The sequence below is a fragment of the Hyperolius riggenbachi genome, chromosome 9, assembly GCF_040937935.1.
Source record: "Hyperolius riggenbachi isolate aHypRig1 chromosome 9, aHypRig1.pri, whole genome shotgun sequence".
Taxonomy (NCBI): domain Eukaryota; kingdom Metazoa; phylum Chordata; class Amphibia; order Anura; family Hyperoliidae; genus Hyperolius; species Hyperolius riggenbachi.
In genome coordinates, this window is record NC_090654.1 from 19,323,959 (window position 1) to 19,348,543 (window position 24,585).

General features: G+C 47.1%; 1 protein-coding gene across 2 annotated transcripts in view; it reads left to right on the plus strand.

Annotated features, from left to right (window-relative positions):
• The first annotated feature begins 1,731 nt into the window (after positions 1-1,731).
• MICALL1 (MICAL like 1) overlaps positions 1,732-24,585 on the plus strand; it is a 73,371-nt gene continuing 50,517 nt past the window's right edge. Inside the window, exons 1-2 of one of the 2 annotated variants that reach the window (XM_068252077.1) lie at positions 1,732-2,168; positions 12,665-12,713. In XM_068252077.1, the coding sequence (XP_068108178.1) occupies positions 2,023-2,168; positions 12,665-12,713 (195 nt within the window). In that variant the 5' untranslated portion in view covers positions 1,732-2,022. Of the gene's footprint in view, positions 2,169-12,664; positions 12,714-24,585 lie in introns of those variants that run through there. The other variant, XM_068252079.1, reaches the window with a different exon arrangement.

Consider the following 24,585-nt stretch of genomic DNA (forward strand, 5'->3'; position numbering starts at 1 on the left):
AGGCAGCTGTAGAGTTCAGATCAGGAGTAGGGAACCTATGGCTCGTAAGCCAGATGTGGCTCTTTTGATGGCTACATCTGGCTCACATACAAGTCAGTAGGGGTTAAATCACTAAAGCTACATTGCTCAAGCAGCCCAGCTTAGTGTGGCAGGGCAAGTAACATTTTCAAAGTAGGCCCGCTACTGCTGTAGCATGCACTACTAACTTACTCACCCTCCCCCCAAAACTAACAGCCGCTCCAATTGTCCCACCCTGGAGCCTGTCAGGTCCCGTGACTTTGTAGGATGAGATCCCAACACTTTGATTGGACCAATAGGCTGCCTGTCACTTGACAAGCAGCCTATTAGGCCATAGTGCGGGGATCTCATCCTACAAAGTGAATCAACCAATCAGCTAGCTAATCAATAAAGTCAGCTGGCTAATTGTACAAGCTGTAATGCCGCTCATACACGGCTCATTTTATGCGCCGGATCAAGCCAGCGGCTTGATGCCGGCGCATCCCCGCTCGCGGATCAATTGCCACTCGTCCCCGCCGGTGCTTCCTTATCAGCGCTCGATTCCCTGCCATTGTCCGCCGGCGGGGGTCGAGCGGCCGGGGGTCGAGCGGCATGATCGGATCAGCTGAATATTATCAGCTGGCCGGATCAGCTGGTCGATACACGGTACAGAAACGTACCATGTATCCCCAGCATTAGTCGGTATTTCTCCTGTCTGGCTCTCGGGGAAATTGCTGATGTTGCTGAAACCCAAGAGAAGCTGAAGACGTGTCTGACACTTCCGCTGCCCGGAGCATCAACTGTATACACATCACCATGGCAACAGGGCCCTCTGCTGCGCATGCCCACTGTCCCAGTTCGAAACATATATGGCTCTCATGGAATTAGATTTTAAAATATCTCTCTCAGCCAAAAAAGACTGCTGCCATAGAACATCAGGATGATTTATAATCACACATTCAGGGACAGAGCAGGATAATCCGCATGTCAGACTAGGCAGGTCCCCGGGCCATGCTGGGCTATGAGGAGCTCAGTTATAGTGCCTGTCTGATGAGAGAGATGTGACTCACTGACTGGGTGATATCAGTAATAATCCGGGGAGTCACATGCAGGGGGCGGAGCTCCAGGGGAGGAGAGCGCGGCTGAGATTACACCCCGCCCTCTCTCACTATCACTGGAGGAGAAGGCGGAGCTCCGGGGGCGGGGCGGCGCAGAAGCCCTTCCCCCATCTCTCGCTATCATCACAGCTTTCCTGCGGAGTGGGCGGGCACAGAAGCACGTCTATAAGGGAGGGGCGGGAGTCCGAAGACGAGGCGGGGACAACACAGAAACCGCTGCCTCATCTATTACATGAGAGGAGCTTGTGTCCCTGGAAGGCGGGGCCGGCAACGAAGCCGCTCCCCCACCGATCAGTATCACAGGGAAGGGGCGTGTCTCTTCTGGGGAGGCGGAGCTGGTACAGGAGCCGCTCCCCATCTATCAGTATCACAGGGAAGGGGCGTGACTCTTAGGAAGGCAGGGTTGGCACTGCAGCCGCACCCCCATGTATCAGAATCACAGGGGAGGGGCGTGTCTGCAGGGGAGGCGGGGTTAGCACTGAAGCCGCTCCCCCATCTATTAGTATAACAAGGGAGGGGCGTGTCTCTGGGGAAGGCGGGGTTAGCACTGGAGCCGCTCCTCCAACCACCAGTATCACTGCGGAGGGGCGTGCCTGCGGGGTTGGCACAGGAGCCGCTCCCCCATCTATCAGTATCACATGGGAGGGGCGTGTCTATGAGGAAGGCGGGGTTGGCACTGCAGCCGCACCCCCCTCTATCAGTATCACAGCGGAGGGGCGTGTCTGCGGGGCACAGACACCGCCCGGGACGCAGGGACAGGACGGGCAGTTATTACGCGGGGTGAAGTCAGGACGGGATCCCTGCAGAGGGTGTGAGTGACCCGGGCCCCTGAGAGAGCTGTGCGGGGAATCGGTGCTGCTGTCCGGTCTGTGATTCCCCCGGGCTCCCCTCCTCCTCCGGCCGCAGCATGATGTCCGCCGCCCGCACCCTCCAGCTCTGGTGCGCCCAGCAGTGTGACGGCTACCCGGGGGTGAAGATCACCGACCTCAGCTCCTCATTCCGGGATGGCCTGGCCTTCTGTGCCCTCATCCACCGTCACCGGCCCGACCTCATGTGAGTACCGCCCCCTGCTGGGCCCAGGAGCTGACTATCTATAGAGAACCGCCCCCTGCTGGGCCCAGGAGCTGACCATCTATAAAGCACCGCCCCCTGCTGGGCCCAGGAGCTGACCATCTATAGAGTACCGCCCCCTGCTGGGCCCAGAAGCTCACCATCTATAGAGTACCGCCCCCTGCTGGGCCCAGAAGCTCACCATCTATAGAGCACCGCCCCCTGCTGGGCTCAGGAGCTTACCATCTATAGGGGACCGCCTCCTGCTGGGCCCAGGAGCTGACCATCTATAGGGGACCGCCCCCTGCTGGGTCCAGGAGCTGACCATCTATAGGGGACCGCCCCCTGCTGGGCCCAGGGGCTGACCATCCATAGGGGACCGCCCCCTGCTAGGCCCAAGAGCTCACCATCTATAAGGGCCGCCCCCTGCTGTGCCCAGGAGCTTACTATACAGTACCGCCCCCTGCTGTGCCCAGGAGCTGATCATCTATAGGGGACCGCCCCCTGCTGGGCCCAAGAGCTCACCATCTATTAGGGCCCGCCCCCTGCTGTGCCCAGGAACTTACTATACAGTACCGCCCCCTGCTGTGCCCAGGAGCTGACCATCTATAGGGGACCGCCTCCTGCTGGGCCCAGGAGCTGACCGTCTATAGAGTACCGCCCCCTGCTGGGCCCAAGAGCTCACCATCTATAAGGGCCCGCCCCCTGCTGGGCCCAGGAGCTTACTATACAGTACCGCCCCCTGCTGTGCCCAGGAGTTGACCATCTATACAGTACCTCCCCCGCTGGGCCCAAGAGCTGACCATCTATAGAGTACCGCCTCCTGGTGCCCAGGAGCTGACCATCTATAGTACAGTATGACCATCTATAGAGTACCTCCCCCTGCTGTGCCCAGGAGCTGATCATCTATGAGTACCGCCCCCTAGGGCCCAGGAGCTGACCATCTATAGTACAGTATGACCATCTATACAGTACCTCCTCCTGCTGGGCCCAAGAGCTGACCATCTATAGAGTACCTCCCCCCTGCTGGGCACAAGAGCTGACCATCTAGAGTGCCACCTGCTGCTGAGCCCAGGAGCTGACCATCTATAGAGTACCGCCCCCTGCTGGGTCCAGGAGCTGACCACATAGATTACTGCTACCTGCTGCTCCCAGGAGCTGACCTTCTAGACTAGAGAGTACCACCCCCTGCTGGGCACAGTAGCTGACCCTCTACCATGTAATTTCTGAGTGTACTGCCCCCTGCTAGGCTCGGGAGCTGACCGCATTTAGAGTTCCAGCCCCTGCTGGGCCAGAAGCTGACAATCTATGTCCAGTAGCTGACTAAAGAGTACCTCCCCTGCTGGGTCCAGGAGCTGACCATCTATAGAGTACCTCCCCCTGCTGTGCCCAAGAGCTGACCATCTATAGACTACCACCCCCTGCTGGGCCCAGGAGCTGACATCTATATAGCACCTAGCTCTACTGGGCCAGGACCGGACAATCTATGTCCAGGAGACGACTAGATTTAGAGTACTTCCCCTGCTGGACCCAGGAGCTAATTTATATATAGAGTACTTCCCCTTGCTGGGCCCAGTAGCTGACTCTGTATAGAGTACTACCCCTGCTGGACCCAGGAGCTAATTTATATATAGAGTACTTCCCCTTGCTGGGCCCAGTAGCTGACTCTGTATAGAGTACTACCCCTGCTGGACCCAGGAGCTATCTATAGAGTTCCACCCCCCGCTGGGTCCAGGAGCTGACCATCTAATGTAATTCCTGGGATACTGCCCTTTGCTAGGCCCAGACATTGACCATCTAATGACTGTGTGACATGGGAAGGAGGTCACCTCTCAGCCAGAGGTTACACCACCCCCAGCTAAGAGGCCCTCAAAGAACTCTAGAAGAGCCTGTTCATAAGAGTGCAGAAAGGTTGCTGGCAGGTTTGCCTTTGAAATGAATCAAGGGCTCTGGTTGGTTGCAGTGGGCAATTGGGGAATCTCCTCCACTTTTGGCGGACATTCTCATTTGTGGCTGATCTTGTTTGCTCAGTCCAAATTTATTTTTTTAGGATTCAGAATGATCTGAAGCTGCACTTAAGGAGGGAGTAGTCAAAATAGTTATTGCTTAGCTGAGACATACCTGCATGATGGCTGTTAGTTTCGTGCGTTGCATAAATGCAGCTTTGATTCCTGAATCATTGCATGAGTTACTGTACCATAATATACGCAGTGATTCATAGTCATGAGTTATTAGGAACTTATACAGTATCTTATGCTAATGCCTCCACTGTCACCTGATGCTGGGAATACATCATTCAATAAATGATAGATCAGGTCACATTGATTGCTGACCTCTTCTACCTCTCTGTAGCCTTAGATCCAGTATTAGATGATTGTGCTAAAGTTCGTCCCTTTCTCATTCCAGAAAGTTGGGAGCTGTGTCTGATGGCCTAAAAGTGAGTTTTGGGTTGAGATGTGTACAGTCTCGGCATGACAGATTGTTTCAGAATTGCATAGTAATTTGTAGGCTGGTTGTGGATCTATTGAGGAAGAACTGAGCTCTATAAATGTGTCATGTACATTGGTCTGATGGTGGAAGGTAATATGTTCTTATACCACTAGCAGTGTCCCTCAAGAGTGCAGAAAATGCAAAAAGCCAGAGAAATAAAGTTTTAAAGGGCAACTGTAATGAGAGGGAGATGGAGGCTGCCATATTTATTTCCTTTTAAGCAATACCAGTGGGCTGGCTGTCCTGCTGATCAGTTGGATATAGTCCTTGGATGGTCTCTAGTTCCATGACTGTTGGATGTAATCTTTGAATGGTCTCTAGTTCTGTGACAGTTGGATGCAGTCCTTGGACAGTCTCTAGTTCCGTGCAGGGCCGGCCTTAGGTTTCACAGCACCCTGAGCGAAACCGGATTTTTGTGCCCCCCTTCATCCTCTTCACGCATGCGCACACACGCACTCACACACACACAGGCCCATATGCAATTCATCTTTTCTCCTGAATTATCTCCTAGGACATTGATTCCCAACTTTTTTGACGTCATGACACATCATTCAAAATGTTTAGATCTCCGTGACACGTCACATATGTATAATAGGAAAAATACTATTAATAACTACGAATGGATGGAAAGAGTGCATTGTCGTGAATATACTTAAAAATGAAGGCTAGAACCTTTCAGGAATATTAATAAAAACAGTCAGTGGGACAGTTAGCCGCCTCCCCTCCCCCCATTTAGAATGATAGTACAGCACCGACAATTTGCACCACTCATCATAGCCGCAGTGCGCACCCCCCCCCCCATTTAGAATGATAGCACAGCACAGACAATTTGCCCCACGCGTTATAGCTGCAGTGCGCCCCCCAAAAAAATTGCACCCCGATCTCATGTGTAGGTGCCCTCAATATAGGTTGCCAAGCATAGGTGCCCCCAGTATAGGAAGTCAGTTGAAGGTCTCCATCGCCCCCATAGGGAGCCAAGCGTAGGAGCCTCCAGTATAGGTAGCCGTATGTTGGTGCCCTCAGTAAAGGTAGACAGCTATAGGTGCCCCCAGTATAGGAAATCAGGTGTAGGTGTCCTCAGTGTAGGTAACCAGCTATTAGGCGCCCCCTTGGAAGCTGGCGCCCTGAGCGACCGCTCTCGTCACACAGGTCAAAGGCCGGCTATGGTTCAGTGACAGTTGGATGTTGGCCTTGGACAGTCTCTAGTTCCGTGACAGTTGGATGTTGTCCTTGGACGGTCTCTAGTTTCATTACAGTTGGATGTAGTCCTTGGATGGTCTCTAGTTCTGTGACTTTGGGTTAGGCCTTCTCAGCAGCTCATCATTATGGTTTTTTTCCCCATCACAACTTTGCGATAATCTTATCTGCGTAGCTTCAGTTTCCTTCCTAAACTAAAATGGAACAGCATCATCTTATCGTGAAGTTTTGTGCTGATCATTTTCCAGAAAGGATACTCTAAATGTGCAGCGTATGCCCTGCCATGGCTTCCTCATCCTCCGCTTTTTAGGGAAAGATATTGAAAAGGCTCTCCATCTGCAACTTGAAGCCGGACTCTCAGCAAACAACATCCTGGTCCCTCTACAATCTGGCTTCAAAAAACACCACAGCTGGGAAACCACCCTCATCCAAGTCTGCAACAATCTCTAATCCTGTTGGATCTCTCAGCAGCTTTTGATACAGTTGACCATGACATCTTGCTCAACCAATTGCAGTAATGTAGCATCAGTGGCTTAGTCCTCCAGTGGTTCAGATCTTTCTTGACTGACAGAACACAGAGTATCCCTAGGACCTGTCATGTCAAACCCTGCACCCTTTAAAGAGAAACCGTGACCAAGAATTGAACTTCATCCCAATCAGTTACTGATACCCCCTTTTACATGAGAAATCTAGACCTTTTCACAAAACTAATCATCAGGGGGCGCTGTATGACTGATATTGTGGTGACACCCCTCTCAGAGGAAACTGTGAGCACCATGGTCCTGGCAGTTTCCTGTCTGTGAACCTTGTTGCATTGTGGGAAATTGTTGGTTGTGCCTGGATGCTGTTCCATTCGTTGCCCTTTTCACATTGCAGATGGATATTCCTTGCTTAGTTGTGATCCAGATGGTTTTCCATCCTATGCTGTGTGTATAGTGCAGATGTACACAATTGTCTGTGAAGGCCTGAAGAAGGGTCTACCCGAAACAAGTCGACGTTGTCGTCTTCTATAAACAATTGATTGCACCTTTTATGGGAAGTCAAGTCTTGAGATTAACTTCTTTTGAAGATTCGTGAACTTTTGGGGGGGATATATTAAAAATTCAAGCTCATCTTTATGAAAAAACTTTTTGGTCTCTTCAAATGATTTATTTTCCTTGTATGTATACTGGTGCATGCACAGTACAGGTGCGTCCATTCTCAGAAGCACTCAGGGACACAAGTGCTTCCAAAGCTTTCATGAGAGCTCGTGAACGCGTATTCGATCAAGCTGGTTATATAACTTTCACGGGGGGACATCGGTAGAACGAGGGCATGGGGAGGACCAGGAAGGCTCTATAGAAGTGTCTTCTCTCTACATACCGTAGCTGAGTATCTAACTTTTTTTTTTTATTATTATTATTATAATTTTTTTTTTTTTTTTTTGTAGGTTCACTTTATATTTGATCTAAAGCGGACCTGAACTCAGAACTTCCTCTCTGCTCTAAAAAATAAGCAACACCCTTAATTATTCTTTAAAGAAAACCATTTCTTTGTTATAGCCGATAGAAATCCTACAATGTGTCTACTTCCTGCTTTCATGGAAGCAGACATATTGTTAACATCCCATGTTTATAAATTATTTGCTCCGCCATGGCAGAGGGGATTCCTGAGCTGACACAGCTGAGAGTTCAAATTACAGTTGTGATTAGACACAGATGAGGGGGGATTAGACAGGCTAAACTCTCTAAATACATACAGGGTGCATTTCTCTGTTTTCCTTCTGTCCTGAGCAAGCGATCAGGTCCACTTTAAAAGGCTATAAATATGGCAACCTCCATATCCTCCTCACTTTAGGTGTCCCTTAAAAATGAAACTGTTGTGAAAATCTTCAAATTTAAAACACATACAAATAAGTAGTACATTTCTTCCAGAGTAAAATGAGCCATAAATTACTTTTCTCCTATGTTGCTGTCACTTAAGGTGCGTACACACATGCGACTATAGTCGTTTGAAACGATCATTCCCGATCGTTTCAAACGACGATCGTTTAAAAAAAAGCAACCAACGATCATTAAGTCTAACGACGGACGAGCTAGATCGTTAAAAACGAATGATCTAGCTTGGCGGATTTTTACCAACGACGATCGTTTGCAAAAGTAGTACATCGTTGGAAACGGTCGTTCGTACTAGGCTTGACATGCACATTTCACTATTTCTCCATGAAACTTTTCATTTTTATGCGCAAGCGCAATAGTTGCTTTACGTGATGTAACGTTCCTTCTAACGATCAGATCGTTACACACAATTTAAAATAACTTTACTTAGGTCGTTCTTTCATCAATTAAAAGTTCGTTCGTCGTTCTCAACGAACAATCGTTGTCGCATGTGTGTACGTAGCATTACAGTAGGTAGTAGAAATCTGACATTACCAATAGATTTTTGGTTAGTCCATCTCTCCATAGGGGATTCTCAGCATGGCCTTTATTCTTTACAAAGACATTTGCTGAAAATGATTAATACAAAGATGCTGGACGGAGCAACTGCCATTCACTAAGGGCTCTTTTCCACTATGAAATGCGATCGCGATTGTGATCGCGATTCCGATCGCAATCGCGTTTCAATTTCCACCATGCGATTGCGATTGAGCTACTATACTCATTATAGTACAGCTCAATCGCATACAAAACGCGGCAGGACGACGATTGCGCTTTGACCAAAATCGCATCGCAATCGGATCGCACTAATGGAAATTGCTGCTGCAGTTTCCATTAGTTTAATGTACCTTGCGATTTGCGATTAGAAGCAAATCGCAAATCGCAGGGTAGTGGAAAAAGGCCCTAAGTGCTTTTAAAAATAAAGAAAACCCTGAGAATCCCCCTCCCCTTCATGAAAAGATGGGCTAGTCCACAATCTGTCAGTAATGTCAGATTTCTACTGCCTACTGTAAGTGACAGCAACATAGGAGAGAAGTAATTTATGGCTCATTTTACTCTGGAAGAAACGTACTTCTTATTTGTATAGGTTTACATGTATTTAAGATTTTTGCGACAGTTGTCCTGTAAGTGTTTTTATCAATAATAGAAATATGACATTAAGTCTTTCATTTACTGTAGATATTAGATACTTGGAATTTTCCCTAATCCTCACGGTTTTTCTCTGTATTTCCCTGCTTCAGTCGTCCCTCTTGTTGGGCCCTGATGGTCTGCGGTAGATGCACTCCTGTGTGTTTCGGGGCTTTGTCTTGCTGTGTGACCCAGATTCTCTAGCATTTTGGTTGACGAATAGCTGCACTGACATCTCCCTGCAGAAGCTGCTGTCACACTGCTGAATTCATAGCCCTGTTAGTGACAGCAAATGAGGTTCTGATTATTCCAGTCTGCACAAATCATATGCAGATTGGAGTTAAAGTGTACCTGAACTGTTGCACAGGACAGAAGGAAAACGTAGAGAAATGTACCCTGTATGTATTTAGAGAGTTTAGCCTGTCTAATTCTCCCTCATCTGTGTCTAATCACAAGTTATAATCTGATCTCTCCTGTGTCAGGTGACTGCCTATGGCAGAGATGGCAGATAAGCTCATTTTTAAAGCACAGCATGTTAATAATGTCTGCTTTCATGAATCAGAAAGTAGAGACACTGCAGATTTGTTAAGGAATTGTATCAGCTGTAACAAAGAAATGTTTTTTTGTTTAATTCTGGGAATACACCATGAGATTTTTTGGCAGATGGTTCGATAGATAATTTCCAACATGTCCGATCTGATATTCTGATTTTAGAAGTGAATGGAAATCGAAAATGATCAGAAAATTCATCGGAAAATCGATCGGAAAAATGATCGTAACAGTAAATCTGCTGAAGAATTTCATCGTGTATCCCCAGCAAAAAAGCTTATTATGCTGTTGTGGATCTTTTAGAGCAGAGAGGATGTTCCGAGTTCAGGTCTGGTTTATAGTGGCCATACATTTAGTGATGATGGGCAGATTCGACCAAGAGACAGATCTCTCTGTGATCGAATCTGATAAGAGATCTGTCGGCTGCCCATACAACGCAGGGCAGTTCCCAATCTACTTCATGCTGAAATCGATCCGGAATTGGCCTTGTGACCCCGCACCTGCACAGGATGAACCCTGTCCTCCCATTGGAGGTACAGTACAAGCACTTGCATATTTGGTGGACTACAAGGTTCAGTATACCTTAGGGCCCGTTCACACTTAAAATCGCAGAACGGTTTTGCGGGAGTGATTTTCCCACGATTAGCGCGGAAAAATCACTGGACACCGCGGCGGTTTTGTAGCGATCGCGATTAGCGTGCTGTGCACGCTAATCGCGGAATGCTCGTCACCGGCAAACCGCTGCATGCAGCGCGGTTGCGGTTATCGCTAACCGCAACCGCGGCAGTGAGATCCCTGCCACTCGCTACATTGTGTAGCGGTTTGCCGTGAGCGGGAATCGCGCGATTCCCGCTCAGGTGAGAACGGGCCCTTAGGGCTGCATAGCCAGGCTGGACAAATCGCTGGTATCCAGGGCTCCTTAAAAATTGCAGCTGTCACTGAATAGAGGCAGCTTCCTGTGAGTGGATCCGACGCCTCCGCGAGCGGGACTTGCAGCACGTGTTCTGCAAAACTTTCTGCTCACACTTTCCTCAAAGTGCATCCAATCTTAGTAAGCCACTTTAATCTGTAATGTGAGTGGCTTCGATACATCAGCGGGCATAACCTAGCACTCTCCTCTCTCTCCACTCACTCTCTGTAGCTTTGCAGCGAGTAGGCCCGCTCTGATCTGCACTACAAGTGAAGGTAGCCTGTACTGCGCTCCATAAGCTACCAGGAGTGTTATCGCTAACAAGGGAAGAGATACCTAGCAGTGCGTACAATCCCGTGGGAGGACTGTGACGATACTTTTAGCAGTGATTGCAGAGTGAAAGTGGTAACTCTGCATCCTCTTTTATGTTCACATTATTCCTCATTTTCCTCAGGCTGCTTATTTGTGCAGCACGGTATATCCAGCGCGGGTGCCATTCTTCTTGTCTTACAAATGTTATCAGGCATCAACTCACCTGCAACCAGCCTGAAGAGAGCAGCTGACCATGGGTGTCACACTGAGATATGACGCATGCACCATCCGCTGACATATGACGCATGCTCCGCCCACTGACACATGACGCATGCCCCATCCACTGTTTACTATATCCAGGGTCAGCATCATGTAGGGGCCCAAAAATATTTACTAAAACAGAAGTTTTATTATATCTGGGTTTACTATACCAGGAGTTGCTCCCATAGAGTATAATGGAGATTGACCGGGAGAGGTAGTTTATTATACCTGAATGTTTCCTATATTGGGGTTTATTATAACGAGATTATACTGTACCTGAGATTTGTGTGTTTTTTTTTTTCAGTTAGCAGGATTTGGGAACTTTTTAAAGGACTATTGAGGCCTAACCCTAACTACTCCCCCCCCCCCCCCCCGCCAATGCCTAGCCACAACTGACCCCACCACCACTGTTGCCTAATCTTAACCTTTTAGCAGCCAATTTATTTAGAGGTTTGCATGTGCTCCAGGCCAATTTATTGCATCACATTATTATTTCTTGTTACATTTCCTTGCTTGTAATTAGTACTGCTGTAATGTGTATTTATTTATGGCCACTTGTCACCAGAGGGCAGTTTGAGACAAAAACAGAGGACTTCTGTTTTTAGTTTCTATATTTTCTGCTAGCAGAGAGACATCAAATCATTCCAAGAATTTACAGCACAACGTGTTCTGTCGACTGAGGTCAAAAGCAATACACTTATCTCAAACAAGATAACTCTATTGAAGCTGTGAAGGGGTTAAGAAACTCCCCACCAATGCCTGACCTAAACTATCCCCCACTGCAAAATCCACCGCAAACAAATGAAAAATATTAAACGCCGCAAAAGTTTGGACAACACTATAGGCGCCCATGCCCATTTCGGCTACAGGGGAAAATTTTGGCCCTTAGTCACCCGATAAAATAGCCGGGGCCGCCCCCTAAGGGCCTGTACACACTGAAAAACGCAAGCAAAATCGCAAGTGCAAGTAGTTTTAAAGATGCATCGTATGCGTTTTAAAAAACGCATGCGCTTTTGCCTGCGTTTTTGATGCATTTGCGTTTTTCCTGTAATTGCTGATTGGCTAAAGAATCCGTTTTTTTTTCTAGTTTACATTTCAACAGGAATCAGGAAATTGCAGAGTCTTCTGGGATTCTGACTTCTGAAAGACCCAGGCAAAAAACGCAAGCGCATGCGTTTTTAATGCGTTTTTCAAGCGCAGCAGGCACTGCGATTGCGTTTTTCTAAAAACTCATCACACCAGTGTGTACAAGTCATTATGATTTTCATTCTTTTTCAAAAGACCTTGCGATTTTAAAAATGCATGCGTTTTTAAAAACGCAGCGCACGCGCAGCAGTGTGTACAGGCCTTAAGTGGTGTTTTATGCTGTTGTATAGTATACTGTTTTTGAGGTGGTATGTTGTGGTGTTTTATGCTGTTTTTAAGTGGTATGTTGGTGTTTTATGCTGTTGTGTTGTATAGTATGCTGTTTTGACTTTTGAAGTGGAACATTGTGGTGTTTTACACTGTTGTATAGTATGCTGTTTTTCCGGTGGTATGTTGTGGTGCTGTTTTATGTTCTCCTCGGCGCTGGTTTCTGCCCTTCCACCCCCGGCGGCGCGCAGTTGCCGTCGTGTCCACCTGTCACTGAATTCCGTCACGGGTGTTTAGAATGAATAGCAGCGCGTTTGTCTCGTGTAACAGTCCTCGCTTTCACCCGCCTCCTTACATCTACCTCTTCTTTTCTCTCTCTCTAGAGAATTTGACGCTCTCACAAAGGAGAACGTGTTCGAGAACAACCGGCTGGTGAGTAACCATCTCCTTGTGGATTGTACTGTCATCTCCTCATGCTGTTATTTACATAATAAATGTACATTTCCCTGTTCTTTGCTTTCCAGTGTTATTTATTGTGATCTGTATTTAGAGTTATGAGGTATTGTTTACATATGTATCATTTTGTTTTATGTTGCTTTGTTTTAAAGTGAACCTGAGACGAATGGACAAAAGGATTTTTGCTTACCTCTGGCTTTTTCCAGCCCCCTGTAGTGTCAGCTCCCTCGATGTCCTCCTGTTCCAATCCGCTTTGCCCCTGTGAAGTCTATGATCTGGCTGGGTGGCCGGGCCACTGCACATGTGCAGTTCCAGGCTGCGCACCTCCTCCATTGCCTACAGGGGGCGTTCTGCACAAGCGCAGTCTTAATGAACTAAGCATGCGCAGAATGCCAAAGGGAGCGTGTGCAGTACCCTGCGCCTGAGCCGAGTCGTGGACTTCACAGGGCTGACGGGCACAACAGAGGGACCAGAAGAGAGCGGACAGACCACAGGGGGTTGGTAAGTAGAAAAAAGAGTCAGGACTGAGTCAGCCACTTGCATACCTGATATGTAACTCTTTCAGGCAGAGAAAGGGGAAAAAAAGGAACACAGCATAGTAATTTGTGTGCTAGGCACTGTACATACCCATGTCTATCTCATCATGTCACATCACTTTGGTTATCCTTTAAGTAAGGCCGAGGTGGTTGCGACCCCTGTAGTCACAAGGCTGTATAATAGAGGCGCTCAAACCTATTGCTTTTACCCACTGAGTTGTGCTCCCATTTTTGCCTGAGGAAGCGTGGGTCACGCCCGCGAAACGCGTTGCATTTGTGAAGTTGAATAAATTGTCAATTCTGTTTTATCGAGACTCAAGTGAGTTTTCTTTTTTTGTAAGAGGGAGGTAAGTCCACCCTAACATCCCCCTCTGCTTTTAAGCGGTTTTTAAAACGTTTTATTCTACTCTGGCGCCTCTGTATACCGAGTTTTTGCTCATCATGTCACATGTCACTTCAGGTATCCTTTAAATTTACCCAATAACTGTACAATATTTTCCTTAGTTGTGATAATTTAATCAGATTTTCACAGTTGAATTGTACAGAAAACCACCCAGTATGTGGAGAAAATTGATGTGAAACGATTCTAGAATTTTGTCAATTGTACCGTTAAATAGAATATTGACATAAGGGTTGGTTCAGGCGCACGACTGTTGGCGATTGTCCCCGGCGTTTATGGTTCCATCTCTTCACAGCAAGCAAGAAAATACTATTTTTGACAGCTTTTTTCACCTACTTTTTGATACTTGAATTGCAGAGTGCTGAAAAGTGATTTTAAACAGAAGATGAAACATTATTTTCCAGGCGGAAACTTAGGAGGAAAAGTGCATTGAATAAGGGCTCAGGTGTTCATTACCTTATTTTCACTACAGATCCTCTTTAAAGTGGAGCTGAACTCTTGCACAGAAGGAAAACCTAGAGAAATGCACCCTGTATGTATTTAGAAAGTTAAAGTGGACCCAAATTAAAAATACAAGATTTCAGAAATAAAATCTATTTTCTAAATTATAATAATAAATAGCAGCTTTTTTTCAGCTGCATGATGACAAATATAAAATATTTTACATTTAATGGAGGAACCCCTCCCTTCCTTTCATATTGCCGGGACAGAATCCTGCAGACTGGTGGAGGAGATAAAAGACAGGCTGCTACTGATGATGTCACAGGGGAGGTGATCTCAGCTTGTGTGAGATTTCACATAGACGACGCCCCTGTGAGGGAGGGTAGCTGATGACAAACACACCCATGAAATAAAACCTCCTACTAAGCTCAGAAGTAATAGCTGCCACCTGTATAACCCTAGTTATGAAAAGAGAAGGGTGAAAAGCATGCACTGAAATGCTCATAGGCTTGAAGGAGTGTTTATTTATCTTTGTATGTGTCAGAGGTGTGCAACTAAATATTTTGAATTAAAAAAAATGTTTGATTTGGGTCCGCTTTAAGCCTGTCTAATTCCCCCTAATCACAACTGTAATTTAATCTTTCAGCTGTGTCAGTTGGCTGCCTCGGCAGAGCTGCTAATTTGTAAACAAGATGTTAACTCTGCCTCCATGAAAGCAGGAAGTAGACACACTGCAGATTTATTGCAGGATTTGTATCAGCTGTAACAAAAAATGTTTTTGTGTAAATGTTATTATGCTGTGTATCTTTTAGAGCAGAGAGGAAGTTCTGAGTTCAGGTCCGATTTAAATGTCGGATGTAGTATGGTATGAGTGTCATTATTGTGTATTTATACGTGGTAGTGAGTGTGGGGAGCGTTGTTGTCAGATTGCACTGCGGTATTCCTGTAGACAGAGGAATGTGTGTTTGGTCGGACAGAACTGGCTGCTGAACAAGAGGCGGAATCGGCAGGTCACAAGGTGGCTTATTAGGAAGGTCGGCCAAAGACTGCAGACACCGGTACTAGACTGCAGCGGCCAAATAATCAGAGATTCCTGCCAGACTCGTGTGAAATCTGAGCAATCGTTCATGTCTGTGGAGCGCTTTCACCAGAACGCTGGAACATATGTCATTGTCTATAGTTTTTTTTTTGTGTATAATTGTAACTTGCAAAATTGATCTCATCGGGGCGAGTTGTATTTAGCAGGAGAAGGCCTGATGTACGAGGCACAGAGGTTTATGGGATATAAATAAAACGGACCCGTAAGGTGCATACACACATCCAGTTTTGATTGGCTAATAACTGACCAATTTTACTACCACTATGTTATAATTATGTTGTATGAGGGTTGACAGATTTTGAGTAGAGATTGTGTAGGTAATCTCTCCTAATACACGGAATTGGTAAAATTGGCCAATTTAAATTAGATGTGTGTGTGCCAGGCTTAAAGGACAACTGAATTGATGGGTATATGGAGGCTGCCATATTTATTTCCTTGTAAACAATACCATTTGCCTGGCAGCCCTGCTGGTCTATTTGGCTGCAGTAGTGTCTGAATCACACCAGAAACAAGCATGCAGCTAATCTTGTCAGATCAGACAATAACGTCAGAAACGCCTGATATGCTGCATGCTTGTTCAGGGTCTATGGCTAAAGGCAGAGGACCAGCAGGACAGCCAGGCAACTGGTATTGCTTAAAAGGGAATAAATATGGCAGCCTCCATATACCTCTCACTTCAGTTGTCCTTTAAGCGGAATCAAGCGCAGCTTTCAGTGTACAGGCGTGCGGCCTGCCTTGCTTGGGACTCATGTATGTCATCGTACGTTAAGTCAGGCATCATTTCAAGCTGTGAAAAAGGGAGAGAAATTGAATTGGTGTAAACATCGGCCAGGAAGGCTGCCAAGATAAACACATAGGTGTCAATGGAACGACAGACCGCTTCTGTTCATTATATACAGGCCGGGACATTTCTGACTGAGGTATTGAAGTTAAAATCTTCTCCGGGCAAAATGTCAGGTTTAAAGGGAACCTGTAACAAGAAAAACCTCCCCTGGAGGGTACTCACCTCTGGTGGGGGAAGTCTCTGGACCCTATCAAGGCTTCCCTCATCCTCCTGTGTCCCACGGGGGTCTCGCTGTGCCCTCCAAACAGCGGGGATGTAAATATTTACCTTCCCGGCTCCAGGGCAGGTGCAGTATCGGCTCTCTGCTCGGAGATAGGCGAAAATAGCCAATCGCTGTCCGGCCGCTCTACTGCGCCTGCGTAGTAGAGCGGACCCGATGGAGATTGGCTAGTTTCGCCTATCTCCGTACAGAGAGCCGCAACAGCGCCCCCGCTGGAGCCAGGAAAGGTAAATAAATGTAGGTTGTCAGACTTGTTGAGCCAGGATTGCCGGAGACTTCAGGGGAGCCAGCGCTGGACTGCCTGCAGCTACAGGGGAGGGGGAAGCCTCATTGGGACACTGAGACTACCCCCTACCGAGGTGAGTACCCCCCAGGGGAACTTGTTTTTTTCAGTACAGGGTCTCTTTAAAGGGAATCTAAAGTGAGTGATATGGAGGCTCCTATATGTATTCCCTTTTAAACAATGCACATTGCCTAGCTGTCCCTCTAACTCTCTGCCTCTAAAATGTTTAGCCACAGACTCTGAACAAGCATGCAGATTAGGTGCTCTGATTGAAGTGCGACTGGATTAAGCTGCATGCTTGTTGCAGGTGGGTGGTTTAGACACTACTGCAGCTTGCAATCTGAAGGAATGGGGGGAAACGAGAGGCGGGGAAGTATGCAGTATGCATACAGGCAGTGTGTGTTTAGGTTATTTAGTAGGAGTACAACTTGGCGAGAGGTCGAAGGTGAATGGCCTAAGCTAGAGCATATGCTTTTCAGAAAAAGTTTTGAAGGAGCGTTTAAAGATTTCGAAGGTTGGAGAGTGACACGTGCTGTGGAGTTGGAGTCAAGGAGTTGGAGTGGGGGCAATTTTGGGCACCTGGAGTCGGAGTCGTTGATTTCATAAACTGAGGAGTTGGATGATTTTTGTACAAAATCCACAGCCCTGCTAAGTATTAGACTTAGGCCCCGTTCACACTTGCGGTTCTCTGCCAAACGGACCGGATGACCTGACCGGATCCGGATCGGAACCGTTTGGTTCTGATCCGGATCCGGTCAGGTTGCATCAGGTGTACATCAGGATGCGATCCGGATCCGTTTGGCAAAAGATAGTAGAAATAAAATAAAAATGTTGGGGTCTGGGAGGTCAGCAGAAGGTGGACCTGTGGAATCAGGCCCTCCGCTGTTTAGAACTCACCTCCACCTCCGACATACTGCCAACATCTCCAGCACGTTAAACGTCACTGCTGCTCCACTCCAAAATGCTTGCCCATGTGTCCTCATCCAAAATCGCTGCTACAATACGCATAGGAAGTGGGGTAGAACGTCCGGTTTTTATAGCCAGTGTGTTGTGCGCTCTCCGTTTCTCATTGGTTTCTATTGGCCGGATGCAACAGTCCGGCTCCGCTCCGGATACGTCAGCCGGAGGAGCCGGACCAAAAAATAGCGCATGTTGGATCTTACGCCGGAGTCCGGATCCGGTCCGGACGGAACGGACGCATGTGAACGGACGCATAGACTTTCATTGCTATGCTGTGCGTCCGTTCCGTCCGTTCCGAATGCGGTCCGGCTCCGGCACGGCGATTCCGGACGGCGACCGCCAATGTGAACCGGGCCTAAGGAGTCGGAGCCATTTTGGGTACCCGGAGTCGGAGTCGTGGTTTCATAAACCGAGGAGTCGGAGTCAGAAGATTTTTGTACCGACTCCACAGCCCTGTGTGGAAGTGCATTCCAGAGGAGGGATAAGGCACGTGACAAGTCTTGTATACGTGAATGTCGTCCGATGAGTTTTTAGATCTGTTTTTACAAACGCACGAGTGTGGACAGGCCCTAAGAGGATAAGCGAGTTTGTTTGTTTTTTGGGCTGCCCATTAGGGATGGTTCTCACGAGTAATAACGAGTGTGTGTAAACACTCGTATTTTTGATTTAAATGAGCATTACTTAGCTCAGGTGTGCGGTGGGGAGATAAGGAGTTATTTACCCATAATTCTGCGTCCTGCCTGTGCTCCAAATAGTTTGCATGCGTTTTAATGGGCGCGTTGCAAGCCTTATCTCCACGCAGTTCCTCCTTCCGGCTTGAAGTGCCCGAAGGAGGCTTGCAATGCGTCCAGTAGGACGCATGCAAGCTATTTGGAGTGCAGGAGGATGTGGAATTATGGGTAGCTAACCCCTTGTCTCCCCACCGCATAGGGCTGTGGAGTCGGAGTTGAGTTTTTGGGCACCTGGAGTTGGAGTCGGTGATTTCATAAACGTCGGAGTCGGATGATTTGTGTATAAAATCCGCAGCCCTGGTAAGTAGACTAAGGAGTCGAAGAGTCTGAGCCATTTTGGGTACCTGGAGTCGGAGGTGTCCTAAACTGAGGAGTTGGAGTCGGAAGATTTTTGTACGGACTGCACAGCCCCGCCGCCGCACACCTGAGCTAATTAATGCTCATTTAAATCATTAATATGAATGTTTACACACTCCTTATTACTCGTGAGAGCATCCCTACTGACCATTATATTGAAGCTGCTTACTTTTTGTTAATCACTAACCGCTCTTTGATTGTTATCAATCTATGACCTTTAATGATGCAGTTAGGAGCATATTTTTCCGTGGCGGGGCCGGTAAGGCGAGATTCCTGGAATTTCGGCCTTCAGCTCTAACTCTGCCGCTCTGGCTGTGTAACGTGGATAACCACGGCAGAAGGATGAAATGTAAACACTCACGTTTCTTCCAAGCTGCAGTGAGATGGGTTTTTGGATGAGCAGTCGCCGGGCGGGTCTGCATGCAACATGTCTCAGCCGTGTGCCAAGGTGATGACATCATGACTTGTGCTGCAGAGTGACACACTCTTCATAATCCTGCGGGCAATCACAACACACACACCATCTCATTCACCGTGTCCAGACGTGTCCCAGCTGTGTGTGTGCTCATTCTTCAGAAACCTGTCATCTTGGGTCAAAACTGGCAAAACAAGCAGATTTCGTGTGGATGACTTTTCTATGTCAGGAAACAAGTCGGTAAAGTTTGTCCACAAGGCTCTGCAAGCCATCGGAGATTAGCCTAGTTTGGGGGTATGAAAACTCATGGAGACACAATGGGGTGTAAAATAGAATCCCTTAATAGTAAATTCCAAAAGATTAGAAAAAATTGTTTACTATGGCCTCAATTCACTAAGATTATCTCCTGTCTTTAATAACTCTTCTAGAGTTGTTCCCATGGTGATAAGGCAAGTAGTATTCAGGAAACATTTTACCTCAGGCAAGCCTAAAGTTAACTCTTCTGTCTTTAAGTTAACTCTCCAATCCTTAAAATAACTCCAGAGTTAAAGACAGGCTGTTAATTAACTGCGTGTGAAAATAACTACAGAGGAGGTAAATTAACTACAGAGGAGGTAACTTAAGGAATGAAGAGGTAAGATAACTCTCTCACTGTGTGGAGGTAAGTTTTTCTCTTGCCTTATTATCTCCAGCATGATCTTAGTGAATTAAGGCCATTATCAGAAGTTTACTGTACAGCATAATCTCATTATAGTAAACTCTGACATTGGGGTACAGTAAACTAATGTTCAGTTCCGGCCAAGCACCATTATAAGTATAAGGGGGTAACGCCCGGTATAGTAAACCCAGATATAATAGAACTTCTGTTATAGTAAACCTGTTTTTTGTCCCCTGCGGTACTCTGTATCCAGCTATAGTAGAAAGTGGGCGGGTGCATGCGTCAGAGACCCATGAGCCCTAGTAGGTAGGCGGGTGCATGCGTCAGACCCATGAGCCGTAGTAGGTGGGCGGGTGCATGTGTCAGAGACCCATGAGCCGTAGTAGGTGGGCGGGTGCATGCGTCACTGACCCATGAGCCTTAGTAGGTGGGTGCTTGTGTCAGAGACCCATGAGCCGTGGTTGGTGGGCGGGTGCATGCGTCAGACCCATGAGCTGTAGTAGGTGGGCGGGTGCATGCGCCAGAGACCCATGAGCCGTAGTAGGTGGGCGGGTGCATGCGTCAGACCCATGAGCCGTAGTAGGTGGGCGGGTGCATGCGCCAGAGACCCATGAGCCGTAGTAGGTGGGCGGGTGCATGTGTCAGACCCATGAGCCGTGGTAGGTGGGCGGGTGCATGTGTCAGACCCAAGAGCCGTGGTTGGTGGGCGGGTGCATGCGTCAGACCCATGAGCCGTAGTAGGTGGATGAGTGCATGCGTCAGTGACCCATGAGCCTTAGTAGGTGGGTGCATGCATCAGAGACCCACGAGCCGTAGTAGGTGGACGGGTGCATGCGTCAGTGCGATAGAGACCCATGAGCCGTAGTAGGTGGACGGGTGCATGCGTGAGACCCATGAGCCGTAGTAGGTGGGCAGGCTGGCACCCACTGGCAACCTGCTCGCTATCTGCACACTACTCTGCATAGATAGCCTTAAAAGCACCAGCCAATGAGAACTATGCTTCCTGCGTACGCTGCTGCCTGATCACTGAGGGAATTGTTACACCCTCCTAGAGACGGGCAGGATTTTCTGGTTGCTTTGATTTCTGCATTACGCTGGGTTTCGCTTCTTCCTCGGGGTCTCTTTTTGGAAACATGAAGTGTAAGCTGTCATCTGGCAGAGTTCCTCTCCGGCTGTGTTAAATTAAACACCACACTTAGCATCAAAGTCTTCCCTTCCGGGATAGAGACGTGGATTTCCTGAATAGGAAATGTTTCTGTTGCTGAAAATGTTATCCAGGAATCGGTCACGTTTTTATTTTGGCGGGAAATGGTCCGAGGTGTCCCGTTTTTCACGGCCCCCTCCCCTGTGGCTGCTGCTGTTTTAGGACCCTAAAAATGCACGTTGTTTGCACCAGAGTAAATTTCATATGTAATGAGCTGGTTGAGATCTCGTTTCTTGACTTAGACGAACTTTACTAAATATAACTTAAAGGGAACCAGAGAGGAAGCTATGTAAAAAATGATAAAGCTTTTATACTTACCTGGGGCTTCCTCCAGCCCCATAAGCCTGGATCGCTCCCACACCGCCATCCTCTGCTTCCTCTATCGCCGATACCGGGTCCCGTCACTTCCGGCGGACGCGACCAATTTTCCGCATGAACAGGGGCTTCCTCCATATCCTTACGCATGCGCCTGCGTAGTTTGGAGCCGCACGCGTAAGTATATGGAGGGAGCCCCTGTGATGTGGAACATTGGTCGTGTCCACTGGCCGACTGGAAATGACGGGACCCGGTACCGGCGGACAGAGGCAGCAGAGGACGGTGGCGTGAGAGCGATCCAGGCTTATGGGGCTGGAGGAAGCCCCAGGTATGTATAAAAGCTTTCCCCCCCAACGTCTCTGGTTCCCTTTAAAGTACACTGCATATTCTGTCATGTTCCTTTTTTCTTTGTTGAATAAACACTGATTTTAAAAAATAATATATAACTTAAAGAGGCCCTGTAGTGGCATATAGTAGAATGTAGTAAGGCCCCGTTCACACTGCACGCGTTTCCAGCCGCGTTTTGGAAACGCGTGCAGGTGGCCGACACGCACGACATCAGACAGTGCATAGAGTGCACTGTCTGATGTTCACACTGCATGCGTTCCGGACCTGTGCGGTCCAAGAATGCATGCTGCATGCATTTTATGTAAAAACGCGTGGCTGTCCCATTCACTTTTCAGTGATGGGATCAGCCACGCAACGCACACCAACGCGGATGGCATGCGTTGCGTTCCGCACGCATGGCCATCCGCGTTTGTGCTGTGAACGGGGCCTAAATGATTTTGGGTACCCACTTTTACATTAGAGTAGCTAAATTCTAAATAACAGTTTGCGTTAAAAAAAAGTCACACATGATAAAGCGTGATTTTTCTCACCCCCAGAGTCCGTATTCCACATATGGTCTTGAAATCCCCGCCACCTATCTGCAGTCGGGCCTGGGCAATTTTACTTCTTTCCTAAAAATAGATGCAAAGGATGCTGGGGGATTGATATCATAACTCCACCCCATATGTCCTGCTCCTAGCCCATAACCACTATGAAAAGAGATGTCATTTGATCCAGGCAAGCAGAGGGCAGGGGAGGGAGGGGCTAGGGAGGAGGGGAGGATACAATGCTGAGGATGTACTTGCAAGGCATCAGCATGAGGAGAAAAATGCAGGGCTGTGGAGTCGGTCCAAAAATCCACCGACTCCGACTCCTCAGTTTAGGATTCCACTGACTCAGACTTCGACTCCTCGACTCCTCTAATTTGCATATTACAATTTTGTTGATTAAAAGTATGTAACATGAAATTCGTCTCTTAACTGCCAACGCTTAGGAATTTTACAAGACAACTGAAGTGAGAAGGATATGTAGATTACTATATTTATTCCCTTTAGACTAAAACTAGTCCTTGCTGGTAAGAGTACTTGTAAAAGGTACAAACCGGAACAAAGAACATCTATCAGGCCCTAGGCAATGTAAGTGTGAGTACATGTAAGAGTGATGTGCAGTTACTCTGCAGGGGAATGAGGGGATTCTTCCTCTATTACACATTCTTCATGCACAATCTGAACCAGGTTTATGGGTGACAGACAACACCTCAGTGTTCAATGTGCACAGCATTCTCAGTGGATTCCTTGCAGCTCTGTGGGGAGTGCATATGTAGAGTATAGTACTACTGTGTAACAAAGTAAACCTGAGACAGATGAAATTAAAGTTTTATACAGACCTGGGGCTTCCTCCAGCCGCCTTCAGGATAATCAGTCCCTCGTTGTCCTCCTCCACCACCTGGATCTTCTGCTATGAGTCCAGGTACTTGAGCCAGTCGGGCGTAGTGCGCATGCACACACTCCGCCGCCAGGAGCATACTACACCTGTGCAGCACTATTGCGCAGGTGCAGAATGTTCCTGGCTGTGGGAGCGGCATTCGGCCGGACAGCGCTGACTGGCTGAATTACCAGGACTCATAGCAGAAGATCCGGGTGGTGGAGGACAGCGAGGGACTGATTAGCCTGAAGGGGGCTGGAGGAAGCCCCAGGTATGTATAAAACTTTACTTTTCATCCGTCTCAGTTACCCTTTAATTTGTAGTCACCAAACCAAATTTTAACAACATATCAAATTATTTGATTTCATCAGCAAAGGGAGTGCATACTTTTGCATAAATCTGCATCAATGCAGAATTATTTCCATCTCATTGACCATCTCTATTAGTGACACAGCTACACATCAGGCTTTATGTTTACAGCATAGATGTTATTTAGTATATATAAGAGATTCCTGTGTACACATCATATATATACAGTCACAATCAGATCTGTATATCTGACCTTAAAAATACGGGGACTGCTTTATTGAAGCAGCACAAGTAACTAATTTTGATTGGTTTATTTCATTTTTGTGGACTAAGCACAGCTATTACTGTATATATATATATATATATACTGTATATATACATTATTTTTAATGACTATAATCTGAGAAATAGAACATTTTATCATATTTTCTATTTTAATTACAGTTACAAATTCATTAGGAGTCGGAGTCGGTGCATTTTTTCCCGACTCCGACTCCGACTCCAGGCACCCAAAATTGCCCGACTCCACAACTCCGACTCCACGACTCCGACTCCGACTCCACAGCCCTGGAAAAATGGGGGTGCTACTACAGCTATAAATGTGTGTGTATTCTATCCACTACGATGTGCCAGATGTAAACATTTACATGTTCATCTAACTGTACACAGTGCCTACACTCCATATATGTGTTGCCATTCAAACTTTTTATTTGGCTGGAGGTAGTCTATTATCTTGTTTTCAACATCAGAAACACCTCCTATATCCCTGCCCTGCCAGCGATGCTTGGCCTAGGCTGTTTTGTTATGGGGAATTCTCCTCCACAGCATTCTGGGAGACCAGGCATTGTTTTTACTGGCTTCGGAGCTCTCCGTAAACCAACATTCTGCAGAGCTGCACCTACCATCAGGAAAAGATGTTGCTACCGGTGCTAAATGTCAGAATGTAATTCAGGGAGAGGAAAGATATTTTTACAATGGGCAAACACTGACTATAGAATTTATAAAGTAATGTTGTAAAATATAAGGAATGTTATTCCTTACATTTTATTTTCATGAATAAAATTGCTTGTTTTTAACAATATTACTTTAGAAGTTCGGTTAGTTATTGTTTGCCGATTGTAAAATCTTTTCTTGCTCCAATTTACATTCTTACATTTTTTGTACACTTATGATACATTTCAGCAAAATAAGAAACAATAGGAGGTGATCTCTGCCCTTGTGAGTTTACAATCTTGAGGTTAGGGGGTTGGAGACACAGGTTAATGGATGAGTCCGTGAACCTCCAATGCTACTCATAGCAAATTTATAGACTTGTCTGAATAGG